General features: G+C 36.5%; 3 protein-coding genes across 4 annotated transcripts; all 3 read left to right on the top strand.

Moving 5' to 3' along the window:
• Nucleotides 1-432: 432 nt before the first annotated feature.
• On the top strand, nucleotides 433-6,839 carry LOC126366350 (lipopolysaccharide-induced tumor necrosis factor-alpha factor homolog). The gene is made up of 3 exons (XM_050009472.1): nucleotides 433-590; nucleotides 5,081-5,336; nucleotides 5,919-6,839. The coding sequence occupies exons 1-3, from the start codon at nucleotides 584-586 to the stop codon at nucleotides 6,019-6,021; spliced, it is 366 nt and encodes a 121-aa protein (XP_049865429.1). The 5' UTR covers nucleotides 433-583; the 3' UTR covers nucleotides 6,022-6,839.
• A 2,831-nt stretch (nucleotides 6,840-9,670) lies between these two features.
• Nucleotides 9,671-18,931, top strand: LOC126366340 (lipopolysaccharide-induced tumor necrosis factor-alpha factor homolog). 2 transcript variants are annotated; one of them, XM_050009461.1, is made up of 4 exons: nucleotides 9,671-9,974; nucleotides 14,302-14,525; nucleotides 15,518-15,738; nucleotides 15,795-15,985. In XM_050009461.1, exons 1-4 carry the CDS (start codon nucleotides 9,968-9,970, stop codon nucleotides 15,892-15,894), a joined length of 552 nt encoding a protein of 183 aa, XP_049865418.1. In that variant the 5' UTR covers nucleotides 9,671-9,967; the 3' UTR covers nucleotides 15,895-15,985. The 2 variants fall into 2 exon arrangements, with proteins under 2 accessions (XP_049865418.1, XP_049865417.1); XM_050009460.1 differs by lacking the exon at nucleotides 15,795-15,985 and adding an exon at nucleotides 17,980-18,931 and having other exon boundaries at nucleotides 9,703-9,974.
• A 2,557-nt stretch (nucleotides 18,932-21,488) lies between these two features.
• Nucleotides 21,489-25,734, top strand: LOC126366360 (lipopolysaccharide-induced tumor necrosis factor-alpha factor homolog). The gene is made up of 4 exons (XM_050009484.1): nucleotides 21,489-21,582; nucleotides 21,896-22,063; nucleotides 22,671-22,673; nucleotides 25,200-25,734. Exons 2-4 carry the CDS (start codon nucleotides 21,903-21,905, stop codon nucleotides 25,300-25,302), a joined length of 267 nt encoding a protein of 88 aa, XP_049865441.1. The 5' UTR covers nucleotides 21,489-21,582; nucleotides 21,896-21,902; the 3' UTR covers nucleotides 25,303-25,734.
• Nucleotides 25,735-26,606: the final 872 nt, after the last annotated feature.

Genomic DNA, 26,606 nt, shown 5'->3' with positions numbered 1-26,606 from the left:
TGTGCTTCATCCATACCCCCTCCTATTATACTATGCCTATTCGGCGTTAAAGAATATGGTGCTACGGGCTGCGCTGCGCGCTGGTCCCATTTCAATAGAAATCGACGCATGGATAGGTCGAAACACAATTATTACATTTACTCTCCGCTACCCACCAGCAGCTGAGTTAGGTTTACCTCACCCCCTCCCCTTGGTTTTGCTTTAGTCTTCAATCGTGTAGGCGTCAGACGTCACACACACTGGTGCGCGTCTGTGTAAAATGTCTCTGTAAATTGTGTAAAACGAGGTGGGACGCAGACATGTGGACCCTGCTTTGAATTTCCAGTCTACGTTCACAAAGTGTTATAGATTTCGTAGAAAAATTGAGCAATGTCATCGCAAAAGCAATAGCTCTATCAATTTTTTTTTATCACTGATAGATAAGTGATAAGACTCACGGATACCAGCGCTTATTCACCAAAAACTCACCACTGACTGACATTCTAAGAATTGTGATTGTACAAATAACTGTGTTAGAACACTAAATTCTGTTAGTGCCTTGAGTGTTTTGCAATAGTTTAGTGCGTGAAGTGACGTTTTTACAATGTCTGGTAAGTAAATTCTACCTGTTCTCTCGTGTGGGTTGTTAGATCAATGACCGACCTCATCGACCCATGGTCCTCCGTGGTTCAGTGGTTGAGCGTTGTGCTCACGATCCTCGAAAGGACTTGTAATCTTTTTCATCAAAATATTCAAGGTTTCTCCAGCAAATTAGCAATGGTTGAATTGTTTTTAGAAAAAACCAAATTTGACGTAGTCTGCCTAACAGAACACTTTCAAAAGGAATACCAGATGTTATGTAACTACGAGAACTACCATATTGTGAGTGCTTTCAATCGAGAGACGGCTAGCTGTGGAGGTTCATTGATTTTGTTAAGGAAACATTATAAATATAAGGAACGTAAAGACATAGCTCGACTGTCGGTTGAAAGACACATTGAGTTATCCTGTGTTGAGCTGGATAAGTATATAGTAGTATGCGCATACAGCCTCCCCACCAGTTCTTTTAAAACTTTACGCGAAGTCTTGGAGGATGTTCTACGAATTATTTGCAAGTGTAAGAAATGTGTAATTGTATGTGGGGATTTCAATATAGACATTTTAAAAAGTGATAGTCACAGTGTTGAGTTTGTGGGCCTTTTTAAATCATTTAATTTGGATCACGTATTTTTTGAGCCGACTAGAATAACAGATACATCGGCCACCTGTATTGATAACGTATTTTGTAATTGCCCATATCTGCAGAAGTCGATAGTGAAATCGCTCAAGTCAGATCACTTTGGGCAAAGTGTAATCTATACTGTCACAGAACAGTTACAGAGTTTTACAGTAGTAAGCCGACCTATCACAATTCGTAGAGTAGACAGATTCATTGAAGCTCTGACTTTAAAATTAGATCTATTTAATTGTGAACACGATGACCCAAACAAGTTATTTATCCGATTATTTTCTATTGTCAGTCAGGAATATAACCAATTATTTACTAAGATTTCTAAAGTTATACGCCCCGGGTTTAAGTTCAGTGACTGGGCTACTAAAGGCATCAGAAAGAGTCGAGATTTGCTTTTTGATTTGTATGGAGAGAGAACTATAAAGCAGGATGATGAATTCAAGAATTACATTAGAAAATATTCTGAACTTTTCAAAGCTGTTTGCGCTAAAGCTAAATCGAATTTTTTGACGAACAAAATTAAAAGCGCAGATAATAAAACTAAAACTACATGGTCAGTGATTAATATTGAAACTTGTAAAGCAAAACCCCGAGATAATGAATTTGTGCTTAACACACCTCGTGGTCTTACTAAGTCTGATGCAGAAGTTGCGCAAGAATTTTTAGATTACTTTAGTAATATTCCAATTGAAACTACAAAATCTCTTAACTCTTCTTCGCTACTTTCAGCTCAGATACTTAAGAAAAATGTGCCTCTCTGTGAATTAGAATTTAAATTTAAGTATATAACTCCGCACACTATTGTAAAAACCTTTAGAGAAATCAAAGTAAAAAAAACAGAGGACTTGTTTGGGATGAGTGTGAAAGCCTTTACAGCCGTCATTGATACACTAGCTCCATATCTAGCTGTTACTTTCAATATGTGTATTGACAAGGGTATGTTTCCTGATTTGATGAAGCAAAGTAAAATTGTACCGTTATATAAATCCGGTGACAAAAAAGATCCTGGAAATTATAGACCTGTTGCTATATTACCCGTTTTTAGTAAAATTTTCGAAAAAATTGTACTGCATCAATTGCTCTTACATTTTAACCAAACTAAGGTGCTACACGAGCAACAGTTTGGTTTCACAAAGGGTCGTTCGACAAGTGACGCGGGAGTTGCTCTCATGAGACATATCTTCGCAGCCTGGGAGCAACGCCAAGATGCTATAGGAGTTTTTTGCGACCTCTCAAAAGCTTTTGACTGTGTGGATCATGAAACTTTGCTTCTCAAATTAGAACACTACGGTATTAAAAGTAAAGAATTGGAATTTATGCGATCTTATTTGTCTGGTAGATCACAAAAGGTTCAAATAAATAATACAGAATCTTTCGGCTCTGAAGTCAAGATAGGTGTTCCGCAGGGCTCCATTCTCGGGCCAATTTTGTTTTTAGTTTATGTTAATGACTTGGCCCATATGGTGGAGGGTCAGAACTTGTCAAATATCGTACTTTTTGCGGACGATACTTCCCTTATTTTTAAAACAGACAGACGAAAGCCCAACAATGACCATATAAATCACGCCCTTTGCCAGATCCACCACTGGTTTACAATAAATAACCTAGTTTTGAATGGAAAGAAAAAAAAATGTATTAAATTCAGTTTACCTAACGTAAATTCTGCTGATTGTGATATACTTCTAAATAACCAGAAACTAGACTTTGTTAAAAATACAGTTTTTCTGGGATTAAATATTGATGATAGACTCAAATGGGACACACATATTAAATCATTATCAGGTAGACTTAGCTCAGCTGCATTTGCAGTCAAAAGGATTAGAGAACTGACTGACGTGACGACTGCAAGATTGGTATATTTTAGCTACTTCCATAGTATTATGTCGTATGGTATTTTGCTTTGGGGTAGAGCAGCTGATATTGAAACCGTTTTCATTCTACAAAAAAGGGCAATCAGATCTATCTACAAACTGAGATGCCGCGATTCTCTCAGAGAATTTTTTAAAGAGATTTCCATTATGACTGTACCTTGTCAATACATATATATGAACATTATGTATGTTAGGAAAAATTTACACTTATATTTAAGAAACTGTGATAAGCACAAATACAACCTAAGGAATAAGAACAAATTAGCAGTTCCTAGTTCCAGACTATCCAAAATTAGCACATCATTTGTAGCGCTGTGTGTGCGATACTATAATAAGATACCAGAAGATGTACTAGGCCTTTCGGGAAATATGTTTAAGAATGTTATAAAAACTACTTTAATCAGTAAAGCTTATTATAAAGTAGGAGACTATCTTAAATATAATAATAATATTAAATGGATTACTTCAGCTCAACACAAAAAAGACAAGAATGATTGCAATAAAAACTTGGCCCTAAAATACTGAATTTGAAATAACTTTGTAAGTGGATTAAAAAGGATTGTGAAACACTTGATGATATTTGAACAGTAGAGTACTTTTTCTTTTTATATCCAGGCGGAGGATTTTTGAGCTTCTTTTTATAAGTGGTGCATGCTCGCCTCGAAATGTTCGTGTACGCGGTGGCGTCCGGAAGTCGGGTCGCACCTTTCCCTCAAAAATGTGCGAAGGGAGCGATGGCTGGCTTTCGCGTCAACTCGTGATCGGGTGCTGCGTATGTGGACAGGCCTGCTTCTGACAGGGAGCTCATAAAACACTGTTTCTGTGATAAAGTCACATAAACTCTTTATGTTTCACTTTCCTTCCACCGACTGTAATTGGAATACCATTGTATTTAAGTCTATAAATTATGTAATACAAACTGGATTAAAAGAAAAGAAAGGAAAACATGAAACAGTAGGACTAGGGCCCTGTGCTGGGAGGTTTTCTGGCCACGTCTTTCCCTCAGCGTTACAGATTCCGATGTGGTAGTAGTTTTACAGCTAGTTACATAATATGTAATTTAATTATGTCTGACGTTCAAAAAGCGCTAACTTTGTAAGCCAATTTTGAAAAATAAATATTTTTGAATTTTTTTTTTTGAATCCGGAGGTCCCGGGTACGAATCACGGTGGGGACAAATCACAAAAATCAGTTTGTGATCCCTTGTTTGGTTAGGACATTACAGGCTGATCACCTTATTGTCCAAAAGTAAGATGTTCCGTGCCTCGGAAGGCACGTTAAGCCGTTGGTCCCGGATATTACTTACTGATGTAAGTACGTAGTTGTTACATGAGTCATATCAGGGGCCTATGGCAGCTCAATAATAACCCTGACACCAGGGTTGATGGGCTTGGTAATCCACCTCACAACCCACACGATAGAAGAACAAGATCAACCCAAGGGTTGTGGGCACTAGTGTCAGCATTACTATTGAGTGGGTATAGTGATACATAAAATACCGGCCAAGTTGTGTATGCCATCTGAAGCGAATCTCTTGTCAAGCTTGTCATCTATTAAAATCATCATTTCAGAGTTTTTCCGTTTATTTTTCAGAAAATCCACTTACCTAACCTGGAGATTTGACAGGTCTGGTTTTTTACAGAAGTAACTGCCTGTCTGACCTTCGAATCTGCGATGGTTACCTATTAAGTACGATAATGAAAGAAACAAAACTAAAAAAATCACTTTGTGGGACTGTCTTTTGTTTGGTAAAGACATTGCAGGCTTGAATCACCAGATTGTTTGAAAAAGTAAGATGATTTCGTGCTTCGGAAGGGACGTTAAGCTGTTGGTCCCGGGTATTAGCCATAAAACCGTTCCACCAACCCGCAGTGGAGCAGCGTGGTGGAGTATGCTCCATACCCCCTCCGGTTGATTGAGGGGCTGCCTGTGCACAGCAGTGGGACGTATATAGGCTGTATATGTTAATGTAATTAAAAAAAATATTTCTCTTCCCCAGATACAGCGCAGCTTTCTGGTGAAAAAGTGGTATACCACCCACCGCCGCCACCATACGATTCACAACCACCACCAACGCCGGGGCCACAAGTGGTACAAGCCACTGTCGTCCCAGCTGTGATCATCGCTGGCCCACAAGTGGGATCCAGTCCCACTCATTATACCTGCAGGTCGTGCAACGCTCAAGTCATCACCAGGATCGAATTCAAACCTTCTATGAGAACTCATTTGATGGCTTTCCTTCTGTGTTTGTTTGGGTAAATTAAAATGTTACAATAATTATACAGGCAGGATGTTAGAGACATCGTAACGAATACTGAAGGGGATGATTCAGACCAAGGGTTACCACCCTTGACGAACGAAAAAAAATTAATAAACGAATCTCAGCTGAGACTGCCCTCAAGATGCCTGTTTTATATGAGAACTGTCACATTGACATTAGCTTGAGGGCAGTCTCGAAGCTGAGATTAGTTTATTAATACGACACCAAGATTCTGAGTTAACGTCTAGCGGAATTTTCAAAATCATTTTTTTTTAATCTACATTCATAGTTTTTGTAACGATGTCACTAACACTCTGTATAGAATTACTTATGTTGCTATCTATATTGTTTCTTTTTGTTTTGATCAGAATAATAATGGGTGGAAGTTGTGTTGTACCTAAGTGTAATAACAAGGGTCATCAGTTTTATCCAAAAACAAAGATAAAAGATGCACATGTCTCGTCCATGAAATTAGAAGGCTAAGCGAAGACAACGTTGCACAGCGCCATCTATTTTTCTTTTGAGCAACGTGGTCTGGAAAGACTCTCATTCACGATCTATATTTTTTTTCCCGCAGATGCTGGCCCTGCGTGTGCGTCCCATACTGTGTCGAGTCTTGCAACAACGTTGACCATTATTGTCCAAACTGCGGAAGTTTTGTAGGGTCCTATCAGCATTAAGCTTATACTCAGTCACTGTTTCTTCTATCATCAGACTTGAAATGCGCAGTCTATGCGGCATATTTGAAGGAAACATCTGTGCATTACTCAAAGTACCTACTTTTTTCATCTATCATGTGGATTGGGAGATCGTTGATTAACCTCAGCAACCCTGGTATCAGGGTTACAATTGAGCCGCCATATGACCTTGACATGGTGCATGTGGCGAGTATGTACAGTCATGAGCAATATCGTGTACCCACTTTAGAACCCCGTCGCACTATCATATTTTGACATTTAATGAGACTTACGGTTTAATTTGGCAAAAAAGTTAATGTGACAAGGTTTCAAAGTGTATACCATATTAGTTCTCGTGACCATACTTAATGAGAGAATCATCTTATTATTTGGAAAATTAAGTAATTTTAGCCTGCAATATCCTGACCAAACAAGGGACAGTATCACAAAGTTATGTTTTAATATACGTATTCCCATCGGGAATCGAACCTAGAACCTTCGGATCTACGTACGTAGAAAGGCAAAATAGACAGTTTTCTTTGAAGACGTAGGCGTTATTGATGACTGACGGTTCGTCGACGAACGGTGCTTTTACTACGCGATAGTCCACTACAATTATAAAATACTACTACTTTATATTAAGTACTACTTTGCATTATTAATTTAATGATAGTTCTTTGTTATTTTATAGGTATCTATGTATATGTATATTTTATTTAAGTGACGCATATACGCATAAGTTGTATGATAAGGGAGTTTAAAAGATTATATTGGTTTTATAGATAATTAAATAGACACAATGAATAAATGTTATTTTTATATATTGTAATTTTATTTTTTTTGGGTAGTTTTCTTGGTGAAAAGATAAATTATTAAATTCTGACTACTAAATAAAGACATAATCTAAAGGTGACAAAAGCTTTTTCTATTTTCTATGTAATTTATTTATGATTATTATAATAAAAAAATGCAATAATAAGTGCGAGATTTTGTCACGTTTTTCTATGACGTCACAGGTTTTTTTCATACAAATTTCATAGTAATTACGTGTTTTGACTTTTAGTAAATTACTACTTGGGAACAACTTTATTGTAGTCACTCCGTTTACTATAAATTACAACTTTTTATAAGAAATTTTATGATGGTCATGATACAGACAGTATTCAACTGAAATCAGATCACTGAATAATAGGTATTATCGATTCTCAGTAAAGGTTCATTTATGAATGTTTATTTGACACGCTCACCTATCACGCCCTATTTTCCAAGTGCTTTTATAAGTACACTTTTAACATGTCGACTTATTTGTTGATTACTTTTGTATATCATATTTATTTCATACATAAACAGAAGATTGATGATCAGGCGTACGTGCTCATTACTACACAGGAGATAGGTTACGTACATGGATCTTTTCATGAAAAAAAATTGTTAGAATTACTTATCTCTAATGTACAATTTCATTATGAATGTGGCAACATACATTATTGTGTCGAAATTTTGATTGCAAAAATATGAGGTATATTTTGTGTATGCTCTTTGTCTTGTGTTAATGTTATTGTAATATAGATACGTATTTGTATACAGGGTGTTAGTGAACACCCTAACAACACCCACCCACCCTATTAACATCGAATGTAACATATGATAACATATCTATACTTATAATAAATCTGTAGAGAGGTCAATTCTGTACATTAAACATATTTTCAAAATAACCATCAGGGGGTGATTAGTGATCGATACTGATGCCAAAAATGCAATCAGTAAAATTTTTGTCTGTCTGTCTGTCTGTCTGTCTGTCTGTCTGTCTGTCTGTCTGTATGTTCCTTATAGAAACAAAAACTACTGGACGGATTTTAATGAAACTTGGTACAATTATTCTTCATACTCCTGGGCAGGTTATAGTATACTTTTCATCACGCTACAATCAATAGGAGCAGAGTAGTGAAGGGAAATTTTGGGAAAACGGGAGAAGTTACTCCATTTTTTAAGCTTCCGTCGCGTGAGCAGCCTTAATGGTTAAAGTTACATAGAAATCATGTATGACGGAAATATCTAAATATATAAAAGGAGAAACTGACTGACTGAATGACTGACATATCAACGCACAGCCTAAACGGCTAAACGTAGGCACTTAAAATTAGGAAGGGACGTAGCTTAGGTACCGTAGAGGTCCACTAAGAAAGGAATTCTCGAAATTCCCACGGGAACAGGAATTGGCGGGTAAACCCTTTTGTATAAAAATTCTAAACCGCTTAAGTTAGACGCTTGAAATTTGGCATGCAGGTACCATAGTTAACTTAAAGCTTAGTTGCAACTGGATATTGCAAAATTCCCACGGGAACGGGAGTTAGCGGGAAAAAACATTTGTATGATAAAATCTAAACCGCGTAAGATAGATGTTTTCAATCTAGCATGCATGCTACGAATAAAAGCATGCATGCATACCTTAGTAAATATAAATTTTAGTTATGGCTGTATTTTGAAAAATGGGAATTGGCGGGTAAAAAAAATTGTATGAAAAAATCTAAACTGCATAAGTTAGCTGCTTGAAATTTGACATGCATATATTATATACCTTAGTGAATGCAAAGTTAAAATTTCTCTGGGAACGGGAAGCGAGTTACAGGCTTGAAATTTATAGCTCGCGGTAGTGGCAACCAAGAAACGTCGCGGCCGCGGCGGCGTTTGTCGGGCGGCGACAGCGGTGGCGAGGCGCGGAGGGGGGGGCAGATACCCGAGTGAGCAACCGGAACGCGGCAGATGCGTGAGGGCAGACGTCGTTGATGGTCGTGTCAAATATTGAATTTTGCGGGCGAACTTTTCACTATTCTTGGATGGTTCAAATCTTTCGTAGGTAGTTTTCTGTTGAATTTTCCAGGCGGACGTTTCACGGCGTATTTCTGTTGTAATTTTTAAATTTTGTTTAAATTTTCGAAACTAATCGTATTTTCCTAAAATATCAAACCAAATCATAAACTAATAATCTAGAAATTAATAACAATTCATTATTTAACTGAGCTACTTATACTGTAACCTCATTTAAAAATAATAAAATTAAGCATTTTTTAACCTTTCTCCCACACACACAAAGATCTTTCTTTTATAACACGCCACGCGGACGGAGTCGCGGGCAAAAGCTAGTGTAACATATGAGATATATTATAACATCCTAACCAAAATCTTAAGGGATGATTCAAACCATGATTCGGAGTTGATATCAAGTGGAGTTTTCCGTCGCAAAAGTTTAGAACTAAAAATAAATAAATAGGACACTAAAATTTTCATGTATTTTTACATAATAAATTCTACTTGATATAAACTCAGAATCATAGTCTGAATCATCCTCCTCTGTAGGTACTTGTACAGTGTGTAAGTGACATCGTAACGAATGCTGACGGGGTAGATTCAGCTCATTATTCCGAATATTAACTGAAAAATTCCATTTGATATTATAACTCAGAATCATGAGCTGAATCATACCCCTCAGTATTCGGTTCCATGTCACTAACACTCTGTGTGTGCCCATCAAAAATAATCAATGATGTTTTTCTAGATACTATAATAATAATAGGTAATTATAATAATATCTAATCTAATAATAAATACCATTGATTAATTCAGAAACAGCGACAGCCGTTTAACAAAACGGCAGCTGAAATCCAAAAAAAAAAATGCCCTGATCAATAACCAATGTTATCTTTTATCTGTCTGATAACGATGTTTTTAACGCGTTATCACAATCCGCGAATACAGTGTAGAGAGTAGGTGTTTGACATCATAATATTTGAGTCTGCATTCGTAACAAACCAGCTGGAAATATTCGTCGTGAAGTACTAATTTATATTGATACAGGTGTAAAGCTACGTAACTAACGATAAAATTTGTGAATAAGGTGATGCACATTATTACCCATCGGCGATTTGGAAGATTTTCTTGAAACAAAATGGCAGGTAATTAATTTATTTTATCATTTTATTCTTAGTGTTTTGATAAAGCATGTTCTTTCTTTTAAATCAGAAGCATTATAAAATAACCTTGTTTACGTAATGATAAATTGTTAAGAGTTGAGATTTCAAGGCTTAATTCATTTCTTTATTTACTCATCGTGATGATCACGGGTGATGATAACCGGTGACAATCACCGGTGACAATCACGGGTGACTATCACGGGTGACAATCACGGGTGACAATCATGGGTGTAGAAATAAAAAGCTGGTGTAAATTATAAATGGACTGTATTTTAAAATTAAGTTTAACAAATTACAACCATTATGCAGTGAGTTGAGGAGAAGAAGAAAAAAATACAGGCAACATACAAAAACTTAGATTATGGTGTTACCATTAACATAAAAACGTTTTGTTATTTTTTATTTATAATTATGCAGAGTATTTTATGAAATGAATGAAATTAAATCTTATTATTTATAAATTGAATTATATACATTATTTAATATATATTTAATGTTAATTAATTTAACATAGTTGGGCCGGGCCCATGAGGAAGTAAGTATGAACAGTTATATTTAAGTCATAGAAGTTTAAAGATATTTATATCAGAATATAAGTAAATCATTTTTAAGAGAGATTTATGATGAATTACAAAAAGTTAAACTTTGTTTTTAAACATTTTGATATTTAAGTCATGAAAGGCTAAACCTTTTTAAGAATTTGAAGTTATAAAATATTAAACACAATATTATTATTGAGCAATTAAGTAATCAATATAATTGGAACAAGCAGGCACTCTTCAGCCCTACGACTGTATGGAGGTCTTGGGTTCAGTTGGTTAGCACATAGTGCACTAACCAACTGCTAAAGAGTACCTACTTGCTCATTTATTGGCAAGAGACTTAATTTTCTATAAGATCTCAAGTATATCTTGTTGTTAGGCATTTTTATTTCAGCTACCCTGACTCTACCATCTGGCCCGGGAATTATCTTCACAATTCTGGCCATGGGCCATGTCATTGGTGCAGTGTTATCACTGCGCACAATGACAAGATCTCCTTCTTTTAAATTGGGGTGGCCTTGTTGCCATTTTGGTCTACTTTGTAGTAGTGTTAGGTAGTCCCCTGACCAGACCTTCCAAAAGTCTTGCTTGATTTTAGTTAAAACTTTCCAAAATTTCAATCTATTGATAGACTTATCAGAGATATCAGGTTCAGGATAGCTTGTCAGAGCACTGCCTATAAGGAAGTGCCCAGGCGTTAAATATTCATAGTTAGAAATATCAGAGCTTATAGGAAGCAGAGGCCGCGAGTTTAACACTGCTTCAATTTCTGTAATAACAGTGTATAGTGCTTCAAATGTTAAGAGAATGTTACCAACAATTCTTTTAAAATGATATTTAAAGCTTTTTACCCCTGCCTCCCACAAGCCCCCAAATTCTGGTGAATAGCTTGGTATGAATCTAAACTTGATAGAGTTAGGAATACAATAATAGTCAACAGCATCTACGTGCTTTTTAGATTTAAATAGATCATGTAGTGCATTCAACTCATTGGCTGCGCCTTTAAAAGTTTTAGCATTATCACAAAATATTTGTTCTGGCATTCCACGTCTGGCAATAAATCGTTTGAGGCATGCTAAGAATGCGTCTGAAGTTAGGTCACTCACAAGTTCCATATGGATGGCCTTTGTTGTGAAGCAGACAAAGAGCGCAACATAACCCTTGGTCACTAATGGCTTTCGCAATCGAGAAACCTTCACATTAAACGGACCGCAAAAATCTACACCGACAATATTGAATGGCCTAGCGGCAGTAATTCTTTCCTGTGGAAGAGACCCCATGAGCTGTCTAGCTGCTGCAGCTTTTAGGTGAAAGCACTTAACACAGCTGTTTACTATCTTTTTGACTTCGCGTATGCCACTCACTAACCAAAATCGCTGAGATAAGGAACTGAGCACCAATTTGGCACCAGCGTGTAGAAGGCGTAAGTGTTCATTACGTATAATAATATTTGTGACATGACAAGATTTGGGCAAAATTGGAGGGTGCTTCTTATCAAATGGGAGTTTTTTAGAATTCTGGAGCCGACCTCCAACACGTAGTATGCCATTTTGGTCTAAAAAAGGATGAAGATTCAATATGCCAGACTTTAAGTTGGAATTATTTTTAAGACATTCTATTTCCTTAGAGAAATATCTTTTTTGAGTAGTGCGAATAATCACTAATGTAGCATTATGTATCTCCTGTGGTGTCAATGAATCACTGTTTTTGTTAGTATTTTTCTTGCAATTATTATAGAATCTGTAAATGTAGGCAACAACTCTTTGTAATTTATGAAAGTCAGAATATTTATCAAGAAAATTGTATGGAAATGTGTCATCTTTGCTAGAGTTACAAGTGGGTTCATTGACATCACAGACATTGGCCACCAATTCGACCTCATGAGAGGATGGAATGGGAAATTGTATTTCACTTATAGAGTGTTGAAAATCTTTATCTGATAAGTTCTTGGGGCCATGCCACCATTGTGCATTTGATTCCAGCTTGTGTGGATCACATCCCCTGGAGAGCAGATCAGCAGGGTTTTGAGTGGTGCTGACATAAGACCACATAGTGTCATTAGTCAATTGTTTTATTTGATTGACTCTATTAACCACATAGGGGTTAGATTTTAAGTTAGAAGACTTGATCCAAGCAAGTGTTATTTGAGAATCACTGTATAAGTAGACAGAAAGAGTAGGGAATCTACCTTTTAAAATATTTTGAACTCTGTGCGCAACCTGCGCGAGAAGAAGAGCACTGTTTAACTCCAACTTTGGAATGGTGATAGACTTATTCAATGGGGCGATGCGGGACTTAGAGCACAACAAGTTAACAGAGACTGTGCCATCAGAGTTAACTATCCTTAGGTAGAGGCAACATCCGAATGCTTTCATAGAAGCGTCTGCGTATCCGACAAGCTCCACAATGACCACTGTACGTGAATTTACACATCTTGGTACACTAATCGTACCCATTGAAGTTAAGTTGTTCAGAAAACTATTCCAAATTTTGAGTTGTTCTTGGGGCAAAATTGCATCCCAGTCTATTTTCAATGACCATAGGGTTTGCATATAAAGTTTGGCCACAACAATTATGGGCCCTATCAGGCCGAGTGGGTCAAACATCTTGCCAATGAAACTCAGAACTTTCCTTTTGGTTTGAATATCATCATTGTTAATCATTGGACAAGAAAATGTCAAGGTGTCATTTAAAATATCACATTTTAACCCAAGTGTTTTAACTATATTGTTGGTATTGATGTCCAACTTTTCAAAGTACTTATGGTCATTGGGGAGATCGTCGATCACTGGAGAAAAGTTGCTGCACCACTTGTGCAGTGTGAAGCCACCCTTTTTCAGAAGTGCGATAAGCTCATTTTTGAGTTGAAGAAGCTCTGAAGTATCATCAGATCCACAGATGACATCATCGACATAAGTGCTTTGCAATATAGCTTGAGTGGCGAGTGGATATTGATCACCGAATCGTTGAGTCAATTCAATCAGGCAGCGGGTAGCCAAGAAGGTAGAAGCCTTCAGACCATAAGTCACGGTTTGGAGCTGTAAACAACTGATAGGCTTGTTTACATTGTCACGCCACAGAATATTTTGAAGACATCTTTGGTGTGGATTGATAAAGACACTACGAAACATTTTTTGAATGTCACATGTAAGTGAATATATATAGGTCGCTGGTTCATATCCGGCTCGAAGGACCACAAACCAGCATGTAGAAATAAAAAGCTGGTGTAAATTATAAATGGACTGTATTTTAAAATTAAGTTTAACAAATTACAACCATTATGCAGTGAGTTGAGGAGAAGAAGAAAAAAATACAGGCAACATACAAAAACTTAGATTATGGTGTTACCATTAACATAAAAACGTTTTGTTATTTTTTATTTATAATTATGCAGAGTATTTTATGAAATGAATGAAATTAAATCTTATTATTTATAAATTGAATTATATACATTATTTAATATATATTTAATGTTAATTAATTTAACAATGGGTGATGATCGCGGGTGACGGGTGACGATGTGGTCATAGGTGGGACGTGTCTCTGGGCCTAGAAAATACTGTTAATATTAACTGTAGTCTAGAAACTCCTACAGTCATAATGCTTGAGAAACAGACTGTGGAAAACTGTTCCACAACGAGGTTTCATTCTTCTTTCTTTGTGCACACTAAATGTTAAATAAGTTTATTAGGAATGAGATATTGTACATAAAACGTAATAATTGACTACAAATATTAATTGACTCGACATTTCCACTTTATTTCCAGAAAAAGGTGAACACTCAACCTTCTCGGATGTCTATCAGCCACAACCACCGCCACCATCTTACCAACAATCTCAAGAACCCTATCGACAGGCCTCACAACCCGCCTACCAACAGGCCCCACAACCCGTCTACCAACAGGCCCCACAACCAGTCTACCACCAACCACAACCTGGTATACCTCCGGGAATGACAGTAGTGCACCCTTCGACTTTAACGGGTTATTCGGTTAGTACCCGTCTTCTTCGTACGTACTTACATATTTCATAAGAACCACACCGGGTGAGAACCTTCAGCACTCCCCATTTGTTCTGCTATCTGTGGCAAATCTACGATAAGTCACGTCAAAAAAAAAACATAAGAACCACAACAACCGAGGAGTTACTTTACGAAACATTATAAGCTCACAGCTAAGTACCCACACCTCACTGAGCTTTCTGTTACACCAACGTGATAGGTGGTGAGCCGTATCGCCGTCTATAATGGTCGAGCCAACTGTGTTAGTGAAAACTGCCGGCGCTCCCCGTTTGATAAGCAAGCCGGTGTACCACAGGACCACGGTGACTTTACGAAATCCGAAGATAATCATGATGAAGCGCATGGTAGTAGGTGAACAGCCCATCGCCAATTACGATGTTCCGTCGGGTTTTATGACATGCCCGCATTTTTTTCGCTCGGAACCAGCATTATAAACTCTTCTTCTTCGTCGTGTTGATGCAGTTGGTAAACATCTAAGCTTAAGCACGGCCTCTGTGAACCAGTGGACGAGCGTTGGGCTTACAATCTGGAGGTCTCGGGTTCGAATCTCGGTGGGGACTATCACAAAAAGCACTTTGTGATTTTGGTTACGACATTGTAGACTGATCACCCTATTGTCCGGAAGTAAGATGATCCGTGTTTTGGAGGACACGTTAAGCAGTTGGATCCGGCTACTATTTACTTAAGTAGATATGTACCTAGTCGTTATATAAGTCATGTCAGTGACGCAACACTGGCACCAGGGTTGATGAGGTAGGTTATCGGCCTCACAACCCACACGAAAGAAGCAGCTTCTATAAAAGCGAATATATAGCGTCTTCAGCTGCTTATCTTCCCGGGCATATGTTCGTAACAATATGGATGTAAATAGTATGTACTCAGTTAATCGTAAAGACCTTTAGAATTAGATCCTTCGTCGGCTCGAATCGATGCATGATTGTTGTAAACTTTTTAATTTACAGACCAATGGTGTGACGGTGGTGAATCATACTCCTGGTAGTGGTACAGTGACAATGGTACCAATAGCTGGCACTACCGTTGTCTCAGCGGTGGTGGTACCAGCTATAGGACCCAACCCCACTGCCATTCAGTGCCGATCTTGCCAGCAAAGAATTGTCACAAGGGTGTCATACACGCCTTCTATCCGAACACATTTGTCCGCTGGTATATTGTGTTTATTTGGGTAAGTTTAAATCTTTGTCATGAACAAAATAGGCGTATAATCTCTTATGTTCTTAGGTGCTGGCCTTGCGTCTGTCTCCCATACTGCATAGATACCTGCAACTGCAACTATCACTACTGTCCAAACTGCAATGCTTTCATCGGGTCCTACATTTAAAATTAGAATAATAATAATTAATCAATCAATAGATTAGGGGGGCATGTAACTAGGACAATGAAAACCTAAACCAATACAGGGTATTTATACTGGATGACCCAAAGTTTGATGTTAGAAATGACAAATTTGAACTCTTATGTTGTTGGGCAGAATAATAAGTTATCAGATGAGAAGTTGCAACTACTTTTTATTCGAAGTCTTTCGGTCAAGTAGTTAATGCCATCTGCACAAAATCCTGCACCAAATACGATAAGTCGATAAGATCGATCGTAGGTGACAGATGAGATTAGATTAGTGATTATCTGGAAGATATGAATGCATGGGATGCGCTGTCTGGGAACTGATGTTCGGCAGCCAAATTACTAAATTGTACCTAACTTTACTTTATGTGGTGAGCTCGGTGGCGCAGCGGTTAACGCGCTCGGTCTGCGATTGTTGAAGTTAAGCAACTTTCGCAAAGGCCGGTCATAGGATGGGTGACCACAAAAAAAAGCTTTCATCTCGAGCTCCTCCGTGCTTCGGAAGCCACGTTAAGCCGTTGGTCCCGGCTGCATTAGCAGTCGTTAATAACCATCAATCCGCACTGGGCCCGCGTGATGGTTTAAGGCCCGATCTCCCTATCCATCCATAGAGAAGGCCCGTGCCCCAGCAGTGGGGACGTTAATGGGCTGATGATGATGAAAAAAAAGAACGTCTAGGGCGCTGTGCCAAGGTTTTTCTTGCAGCTTCTTTTCCCCGGATACGCAGGATGTTAGAAGCTACAGTAGTTTTAGGCGGATAAGACGTTCGTTATGTAAAAATGACGATTCAAAGTGTAACTATGTTACCTACTGAATAAAGATATATTTGAATTTGATGATAGGTGATGGTGGTAGGTGACAGATGATCATTGCTGATGACTAATGTCTGATGAAGATGAGGATTTTAATATTAGTATTAGTTTCTTATCGGTAAAGTACCGGTGGGAATGAATCATCTTTTATTTCGACAGTATTGTCATTGTGACTTATCTTCTAGATATAAAATATAGTTTTAAAATAATGATGCCTGTCATTGATAACAATAAGTTTGACGTCATTTCGGAAAGGACATTTACGGGCATTTACCTATCTGTGAAGTCCTGCGAAAGATATGGTAAATCATAATGGTAAAACGCTACCCTCTCATCGCCATTAGAGGATCTAAGGTGTTGGATAAAACATGGTCCCTTAGAACCCTATCTCACTAGGACACCATGGTTGCACCACCAGCGGGAAATTATTCATAGTTCGGTTGCCAGCAACAAATTGGTTACTCAACCAGGGGGGTTAAAAAGGCCACATCGAAGCAATTTGTCTCAAAAAGCAATACTTGCAGTAATATTTGATATTTGCGCATATATAAAAGTAAATGCGCAATGCAAACAAATGTCAATAAGTATCATTGTTTTTTTAGATGAATTGCTTCTATGTGTCATTTATATTTTATTGGTATCCTAGTGGAAAATCTGACTGAAAACTAAGTGTTCTTAGTTTTACAGTGTAGTAAACATTCGGCTCATCATGTGGTTTTGCTTGTGTTTTGAATTGTAAAAGCAATAAAATCGTCTTGCAGACTAATTTGTTCCGTCATTTCTTCTCCTCGGCTATAACATGTTTCGAAGTGGTAGGTTACATATTGTAGGATAGAATTAAAATAGAAATATGACCTTCCTACATTGTCAATCATCCTAAATTGAAAATACTTTAACCAAATTTATTTCTTAATCAATCCCTCTCAATTGAGTAATTACTCACGTATATATATATATATATATATATATATATATATATATATATATAGATGTTATGTTGTTATATTGGGCTGGGGCTACGAATAAATAATTATTTATTCGTAGGGCTGGGGTAATGTAAACTCAATTAACATGTTAATCTGTTTATCATCCAGTACCCTCAGCACAGCAACCGCGCTGTATATATAGCAGCAATATATATATATATATATATAATATATATATCGTTCTCGAAGGTCAATAGTAGTGTATGGTATTGTGTATTGTAGTCCAGTATGAAAGCATCATTATTAAACACTTTTTTTTTTTTTTAGGTGCTGGCCTTGCGTCTTTCTCCCATACTGCATAGATACCTGCAAGAATGCTGACCACTACTGTCCAAACTGCAATGCTTTCATCGGGTCCTATATTTAAAATGAGTATCATAATAATCAATCCATCATTCAATCAATTAAGGGGCCATCTAACTAGGACTTTGAAAACCTAAACTAATACAGGTTATTTATACTCGGTGACCCAGAGTTTGACGTTCGAAATGAAAAATTAGAAGGATTCATTAGTTACCAGAAAATCACTCCCATATATAACCGCTGAAAATAGCGATTATTTACAGTTTAGGAAATACAATATGGCCAATTTTCTACCTTTTTCAGGATTTTCCACCTTACTCCAGAAATCATTGGGCCACCCTTTATATTATAAAGTTAATGCCTGAAATCGTCGAAAGCTCGCGTGATATTGACATATCAATCGAATATATGCTTGTATACTATGCTATCCTGTCCCTATGGACACACACACAACATGGCAAACACACACACACCTGTGTCCCTGAAAAGGTAGGCAGAGGTTGAGAAAGGTATATAGTACATCCATTCGTCGCTACCGATGTTTAAACATGTTATTGGATGCGAGCCTATTTACAACTAATACGCAATAATTTAAATTATACTTACATCGCTGTTGTCTCGTCTTCAAGCTATTTAAAATTATATACTTAATACAAATTTGAAGAATTGAACAGAGTTGATTTAGGTGTAGATATTACTAATTTCTCTTTTTCTTAGTTAATTTTCATTTATTTGTAGTAATTTACCGTCGGTCTTGTGTAGTTTCGGTTGTACGAGATCTCAAAAAGCAATATTGTGAGATTTTTCTTCACAACTGCCATCAAGCCAAGGAAATATTGGCTCTTTTCCGGTTTCATGACATTACTAATTATTACTTATTATTTATAATAAAATTTGGTTCAATATAATACACCTACCTGTTTATTGTTTTATTTAAAACCCTGTTCCTGAATGCGGAGGAGGTTAGAGTAGTGTGTCAGGATCGAAGCAAATGGAAATCCATAGTCTCTGCTTACTCCCGAGGGAAATAGCCATTAGTTTATGTTTGTATGTTAAAATCATGTTAAACCAGTGTTGTCTATATGTACTTAAAGAAGTAAATACAACATATGACGTGTATTCCATAAGTTTTTAAATTGTCACTTACACTTTAATTAATATTTTGGAAGATAATATAATTACAGGTATAACCTAAAATAAATTTAGGTGTTCCTGGAATTAGCACCAATTAAGTATATACTCGTTTATAGATGAGTATAAATATACTTAAATGGTTTTTTTTAGGTAAATTTTGGAAAATAATATGGGAGTTATAATGTGGGAATCTTCAAGGCTATATGCCATCTATTTATTTTTCTAAGTTATACCTGTCATTTTCTTATCTGCCGAAAAGGAAAATGACGAGTAATCGATAGGCAAAACATTTATGGAACACACGTCAATTCACAGAAATTTAAAATACCTTCCCAAAATTTATATATTGGCCAAGAACCCGACATAATTTCACAGCACATGTCAAACGGGTTTCATATCAGCAAGATGCCTTTTTTATAAGCCCGGTTTATTCATTCATTCACTTATTAATTTTAAAATTAACAGTTGTCAATCATCCGTGTCTATCCTTTTTGGCGGATAAGATAATGACAGGTATAACTTAAAATAAAATTAGGCCGTATCTGCAGGGATCGGGATCATCACCTATATACATAATTATATTGGAGATCAAGTTTTAACGTCTCAACAACGATGAACAATACAAAAATAAGTATAGGTAGGTAGGTAGGTAGGTAGTATAGTATAGTATTATTGTAATTATGAAACCACATGTTGTTGTTTCCCGAACGCTAGCTAAGAGGATAACAGGTTGTATACATAAGTTGCACTTACAATGAAATCTATAATATAATACATGTATGTTTTATTGTAATGTTTATTTACGTATATCTTATACATTACTTATATGTGTCTTAATAACACCGTAACAAATACTGAGGGGTTGACAGTAAATTCAACTTGATCAATACGGAATCATGGTCTGAGTCATTTCCCAAAAGTTTTCGATGTAGTGTCACTAACACCCATACGTACCCGTACGTCCATGTACAGTTGTGAGAAATATCATGTACCCACTTTAGAACCCTGTCGCACTATTATATTTGACATTTAATGGCGCTTACGGTTTAATTTGTCAAAAAAGTTAATGTAACATGGTTTCAAAGTATACATATTAGTACTCGTGACCGTACGGGGTGTAAGTGACATCGTAACGAATACTAAGGGTATGATTTAGCTCATGATTATGAGAACAAATTATTTCTCATAAATAACAGGACGTTTGCTTGTCGATAATAGTCTGTCCATAAGTTCAGGTCACAGCGTCGTGATCTGGAAATGTACGATGCGGCGTCGTGAAATCCTGCGTTGTATCAGAATCGTAAGTTACACTACGACGCGACGTTGCATCAACGTGAATTTTAGGTAATAGGGGGGTTAAAATGGCCACATCCAAGCAATTCATCTAAAAAAGCAATGTTGCAAACTATTACAATTCTCATATGCATTGTATAAATTATCAAAAATTGTTAATAGAAATGCAGTTATGGCCAGTTTTCATGGCTTTGTAACATCGGCTTTGTGATGTGGAATCATTTTCTGGGGAAACTACAAACAAAGAAAAAGTATTTAAAGCACAAAAAAGATGCGTTAGGGCCATCTGCGGTCTAAAGTCAACGGATAGTTGTAAACAATACTTTACAACACTGAAAATATTAACCGTACCTTGCCTCTTTATTTATGAAGTCTGCATTTTTGTAAAGAGAAATCCTAGCCTTTTCAAAAAGACTACAGAGGTACATAATAGAAACCTGCGCTATAAAAATAGACTGTGTACAGTACCACATAGCACAGCTCTACTGCACAAAAGTATCTTAGGTCTAGCTCCTAAGATCTTCAATAAATTGCCTGAACGTATGACATGTTTAGATCTAGAAAATTTTAAGAACGTGTTACATGCACTATTGACAAATAAAGCCTATTATAACATCCATGAATACCTAACGGATAATAGTCTTATATAATATACTTGTATCTTTAGCTTTAAATTGACATCTCTGCTTAAAATCCTATTGTATAAATTGTTGAATTTAATAGTAAGTACTTAAATAATAAGCCACTATTTGTATGCCTACTAACAGGCTGAATACAGAGATTGTAATAACTTTATGTAACACCTTTTGTATACCTGTATTCACAAATAAAGATTTTGATTTGATTTGATTTGCAATTTGACATTTGCGCATATAAAAGTAAGTGCGCATTGCAAACAAATGTCAAATTGCAATATTGTTTCTTTAGATGAATCGCTTCGATGTGGCCTTTTTAAACCCCCTAAAGTCCACTCAGACAACGCCGCGGATATTAGCTAGTTTGAAATTATGAGGTAATATTCATATTATATTATTACCCGTGGTAAAAATATTGCAATTATCCTTACATTGCTCTGTGACTAGGCAAGGAGTGCACTTTTTACATTTAGTGTTTTATTATTGGTATTATAATTAATAAAAGGTATGTACCTACTACATTGACACTGTTACACTGTTTTTTAAGAATTTATTTATATTTAAAAAAATGAATAAATAAATTCTTAAAAAATAAAAATGAAATAAGAAGGTAAGTACTTAATCAGTATTTCTTTTTTTAAAAGAGTTAAGTTTTCATAAGTCTCACCTAACGTTAATAAAAGAAATTAATTATAATGATTGTAAAATATTATACGATACGTAATTGAATTTATATAAGTACATATAAGAAAATTTTTAATAGTTCTAATAAAAAAGAAAGCTTTATAACTGATCCATAAATTGTTATAACATTACAGTATAAAAATGAATGCCCCTGTCTCTGGTCTCCCAGTGACCACGACTGTCAATGTGGGCCCAAATTCTGTGGGCATGGTGTGCCCATCCTGCAGAGCCACCATACAGACCAGAGTCGAAAGCAAAGCAACATCTAAGACCCACATGATAGCCTTAGTCCTCTGCCTTTGGTAAGTATATCTATATCACTGTTTTAAGTTTACGAGGTTATTATGATAATCAAAACACATAATAACGGGTTCTTACCGCGTTTAAAGTAGGGATATGAGACTCCCGATATTTCGACACTGTTGCAAGAGTCATCCCGTGATCATGGCACTTGCAACAGTGTCGAAATATCGGGAGTCTTATATCCCTGCTTTAAACGCGGTAAGAACCCGTTATTATGTGTTTTAATTATATCTATATCACACCTGTAGGGCTAACATGCGCGACGTGATAAAATGTTGTCACGGTCATTTTATCGATTTTGAAGATATAATTATGCCATTTTGTCGTTTGGTGCTAATATGTGAACCCAAATAAGTCATGTCGTTCTGTCAAAATACGAACAAAATCACGTGACACACATGTAAGGGGACAAAAAACAAACATATCGAATTCGGCAAAATTTATTGAATCGATCGACAATTTTATAACCTTGCGCATGTTAGCCCTGCTGAACACTCCATATAAAAATCGTCCATGCTCTTAAAAGATGCAGTGTACGTGTGAGCGAGAAAGACAGTGACCATGCGTTCCGCACTCTTTATGTAGACTAAAGTAGTCCGCAGACAGGGGGTGAGGTAATCAAGCTCAAGTTGCGGAGGGAGTGTCCCTTTTATACTTAGTATTACATCACACATAACATAAGCTCATAAGGACGTACATTGACCAAATTGGAGATGTCCTAAGAAAAGGTTCAGTAAGATCTCTGACCCGGCGTGCGTGTATGAAACGATTGATGAATGTGGAGGAAGCAAGAGAAGTATGTCAGGATGGAAGAAAATGGAATTCCATAGTCTCTCAATTACGGTAGTCAGAGGTACATCCATCGCAAGGTGAACTAAGTACCAGTACCTCATCGAGCTTTCTGTTAGACCACGTTTTAGGTGGTGAGCCCTATCGCCGTCTATTTGTAATGATCGAGGCAACTGTTTTAGTGACTGCACTTAAGATTAAATTATAACTATTATTATTATTAGGAATTGGAGCGGGAACTTCATTAGTTAATTCCACCCACTCCATTTCATCTACAAACAACTAGTCGGCGGCAGCTATTTCATCCTTATGTTGTGGATATGTTACGGCTAATACCCGAAGTGTAGCCGGCATGATGAAGGCTAGTACTAAGTTTAACCAAGAGTAAGTCGCTACACCTAGTTCTAACCGGCTAAAACTAGGTGTAGCCGCTCTTCGGGTATTAGCCGCAACAGATATACCACCAATCCGCATTAAACGTTTTGCCTCTTCCTGTTTGATGCGAACACCAAAGGACTGGAACTGTCTGCCGTCGTCTGTTTTTCCAACTCGTTATAATCTAGGAGTCTTCGAGGCTAGAATAAATAGGCATTTGCTAAGAGTGATCCACCCTAGACATCGTCACTTACCACCCGGTGAGATTGTGGTCAAACGCAAGGCTGCTTTATTTAAAAATAAATAAGTATTTATTTTATTAAGGTTGCTTCGGCCACTAATTACTCATTGTACCGCATTGTTTTCCTTACTTTATCAACTGGTGTTTTACTGTTGGTAAGAACTTTTTCCTTCCTTCCTAGTACCTATGTAACATACATACATACATAAACTCATGCCTGTTTCCCACCGGGGTAAGCAAAGACTATGGAATTAAATTTGTTTCGATCCTGACATATTTCTTGCTCCACGTTCATCAATCGTTTCATACACGCACGCCGATTCAGAGTAGATCTTGCTGAACCTACCTATGTAATATGGTTTTAATAGAAATCCTTTGGTGGCTTTGGCTGAAACGGAATCAGGATTCTTCCGCAGTTTTATTTGGAACACTGATAACTATTACAGAATAGATAAAATTGATTTTTGTTTTGTTAATTAGATAAATTCGAATGCCATCCAGTGATTTGCGCCGAATTATTTTTCTGATGCCGTGTCATCCATTGACGTAAAATAATTTAGCCGTCATAATATTTACTCATAATCTTACGCCTATTTCCTACCGGGGTAAGCAGAGACTATGGAATTCTATTTGCTTCGATCCTGACATACTCCTCTTGCTTCTTCTACATTCATCAATAGTTTCATATACGGACGCTGGTTCAGAGTAGATCTCACTCGACCTCTCCAATTTGGTCAATTTACGTCCTTCTTTTGCCAGCCCTACCACCAACTTTTGCATTATATACTGCTTTTGTAATCCTATTATCCTTCATCCTTTCTACGTGTCTACCAATTTTTCATTCCTTTCTCAATCTTAGTCACTAAAAACTTGAATATTTTCGAGCCTAATAATTGTGATGTCATAACTATGACAGCGCGTATGATGTCGAAGAATTTTGGTTTGCTTTTACTTTCAATTGTAACCCTGAGACAAGGTTTGGTTTGGCCAGTTGTCCTCTTATGATAAAAATATATGTGGCGGGTGATGAGCCCATAGCCTAAATGTCCCATACATTTTGGATGGGAAATTTAGGCTATGGGCTCATCACATCATTGCAGCCAAATTTTGTTTCTTCTTCTAACGTGGTTGGTTCTGATGGCAGGATTATCATTTTAATCTCGACTTGCCTCTCTGTAGTTAAAATCATAGTTTGCCTGAGAACATCCGTCTCGAACCACATAAAAGTAAATATAGATAGATAGATAGATAGATAATACGTTTATTTGGGACAACAGTACAAGTAGGTTACAAACAATCAGTAAAACATACAGTTTGAAACATAACAATAACAAGACACTTAGAAGTCAGAAAGAGTAATCTAGTTAAGTACCGCCGTCCCAAAATAGGCCCTAGCTCAGCATTTGCTGCGGAAACGCAGGACGAGTCGCAGCGCTGAATATAAAAAAAATACTTAAACAATACCTTTTAGACTCGTGTCGTAGCTAATTTATGTTATTAATTGTATTTTTTTTTAATAATGTGACACATTCATTGTGCTCCTACTTACAAATTACTAAAAGTTCATATTATTAGTAGAGACCCTTTCCTGTAGACAAACTGTTTAAACAGTTTTGCAGGGAATTGACAAATTCTGTATTTAGTATTAAGATTTACTAAATAAATAAATAAAATAAGATGGATTTGCCATAGCAAATGATTGTGTCACGATTCCTTTTTTCTATTTTCAGTTGCTTTCCGTGTGTATGGGTTCCATACTGCACGGACTCGTGTCAGAATGCAGACCACTACTGCCCTAACTGCCAAGCTTACATCGGGACATACGAGAACTAGTTCTTTAACTAGTTTTTTGACTCACGGATGCGCTAAAGTCACGTCGCCAACAGTCATCAAACAATTGATATTGAAATGTATACCAGTAGCTAAAATGCGCAACGTGGTAAAATTTAGTCACTTTTGTCACTATGGAAAGACTGTCAATAATAGTATAATAATATCGATAGCAAAATAATAATAGAGGGATAATCGATTGGGCAATCGATTCCATAGCTAAATGAGCTCCACGCCTGTTTTCCCTAGATAATATTTAATAAAAAATATTATCAATCTTTCCTATTTTCTCCAGGAATATACATTCATAAAGTGTCCCTATAAAAAAGAAAATCTGTCAAAAATAAAAAGTACGCACTTTATTTTTACTTGGGTACCTTACCTACATACCTAGTTATATGAAATATGAACAATTTAATAAAGATTACATTTGTGTTTTTTTTTTAATTTTTAGAATAAGTCTTCCGTCTTATTTATGTACCTACGTACCAGTCTATCAACAAAAGTTTAGTGAAATGAAATTGAGTAGTTTCCGAGGTCAAAGATAAGTTATGAAATTCTGATAACCAAATAAAGATAGACCTAAAACTGACGAAACTAACTTATTTATGATTTTTAATGAAAACATATGATTTTTTTTAGAAATAGCTCACTGTGACGTCATAGTAAAACGTGATAAAACGTCGGACTCAATTATTATGCTTTTCTTGATTAAAATTCATAAATAAGTTAAATAGAAAAAATAAAATGTTTTTTGTTAGTTTTAAATATGTATTTATTTAGTAATCAGGATTTCATAATTTATCTTGAACCTAGTACACGGACCAATTCTCTCGCCAAAAATTCCAAATTTAAAAACGACTATTTATTTAAATGCCTAAATTGCTGTGTACTCAGAATGCCGAATTTCTGAACGCCTTTTTAAAACTACATAGCAAATACACAGCCAGTCAGCAGATAATCAACTCATGCGTATGTATCTTTATTATAATCGTTTTTCTGTCCATAAAGTGCATTGCCCTCAGCGTTCATCCTTTGTCCAACCAAGTAGGTAATGAATGTCATTCAAATGTACAATACTGCATAAAAGGCTGTAAATTCTGACATCGCAAGATACTTCCCTAATCTTGCAAGACTCGAATCCTGTGAAAAACGGGATAACGCAAGGGAGATAAAATGTGTATCTACGGAAACATAAGGTTTATTTTGTTTCATAGGTATGTCATGCAACAATGATAGTTATCATCACGATAACAATTTAATTAAATGATAACTTATCAAACAAAGGCGATAAAATAGTGTCTTCA

Source organism: Pectinophora gossypiella, chromosome 4 (genome assembly GCF_024362695.1).
Source record: "Pectinophora gossypiella chromosome 4, ilPecGoss1.1, whole genome shotgun sequence".
Lineage (NCBI taxonomy): Eukaryota > Metazoa > Arthropoda > Insecta > Lepidoptera > Gelechiidae > Pectinophora > Pectinophora gossypiella.
The sequence above is the reverse complement of the archived record's forward strand: the minus strand, read 5'-3'. Positions and strand labels throughout refer to the sequence as shown.